We start from the raw sequence: 1,098 nt of genomic DNA, 5'->3' as shown, positions 1-1,098 counted from the left end.
AGCTCTGGGGACTCGAGCAGAGCCGGCGCCCCGCTCGACATTTCGAGCGCTGTCTGTGTTTGCGTGCTTCTGGAAATACAGTCCTTTCCAAAATAGCATCACCTCTCAAACCTAGTAGCCTATGATAATGCCTTAAGTACGACCGAAATGCACCGCTCTAGTAGACCTAGCCCTGATGCTGGTGTACCAATGAACATACTCAAGACAAGTCTAATTCCGGCCTTTAATTAATCCTCCGCCACAATTCCAGTGGTTTCTTTAAGTAACAATACAGCGACCAGCACTGTCATATTATGTGCCAATCACCACCTTAAAAAAAAGAGGGATTTCGGAGGTTTCCAAAACTGTCAAAAGTTATGACTTCCGAGGCTCGAGTCCGAAGCAGTGCCTTTCCGAAAATTGCACCTGCAAAACCGGCCTCGAATTGACCACTTCCCTTATACTTTGAAGTACCGTTTGTATATGTACCACTTCAACGCACAAGGGGACTTAATTGAGCGTTTCTGTTATTTCATTCCAGTCATCTTATACAGCTAGCTAACCAGTGACTTATTCCTTGGCGATCTCGATGATGATCTTGCCACGAGCACGGCTCGACATCTGCACCTTGAACGCCTCCATCACGTTCTCCCTGGGTCAGGGTTGCGCTCGATTTTAGAGTTTTAGTTGATGCAGGGTCGGTGTTTTCATCATCACCTAGAATTGGACGTTTTTTGCTCAGGAAGATTTGCGGAAGAAGCCATCATCTGTTCAAATTTGCTCAGATTCTAAATCTGGTCCTTCTAGGTACAGTATGATTTATACCTTCTAGAACGATAATTGCATTTGAATGATCGCGTGAAGGTTTTGTTTACATGAACTCCCAGACCCTCCACGGCTTCGTCTTTCATTTTCCAAAAATATCCAAAGCCCACAAGTCTCCAAGACCCCAATACCAACCTCAACTTCTACCATGGCCACCATTTCCGCCACCTTCAAAGCTTATGAGTACTACAAGTTCGGCGATGCGCTGGAGGAGATCAAATTCAACGCCAACGCTGTCCAGAAGCCGCTTCAGGGCGACGAGCTGCGCGTCAAGATCTTCAGCGCGGCTGTGAA

At 46.6% G+C, this 1,098-nt stretch overlaps 1 protein-coding gene across 1 annotated transcript; it reads left to right on the top strand.

The window, feature by feature from the left end:
• Positions 1-913: 913 nt before the first annotated feature.
• Positions 914-1,098, top strand: PITG_22627 (uncharacterized protein; the record flags this gene model as incomplete). Its single annotated transcript, XM_002909655.1, has 1 exon — positions 914-1,098. A coding segment is annotated over one exon (120 nt), but the record flags the coding sequence as incomplete, so codon positions are not given.

This window comes from Phytophthora infestans, genomic scaffold (assembly GCF_000142945.1).
Source record: "Phytophthora infestans T30-4 supercont1.4499 genomic scaffold, whole genome shotgun sequence".
NCBI lineage: Eukaryota > Oomycota > Peronosporomycetes > Peronosporales > Peronosporaceae > Phytophthora > Phytophthora infestans.
The sequence above is the reverse complement of the archived record's forward strand: the minus strand, read 5'-3'. Positions and strand labels throughout refer to the sequence as shown.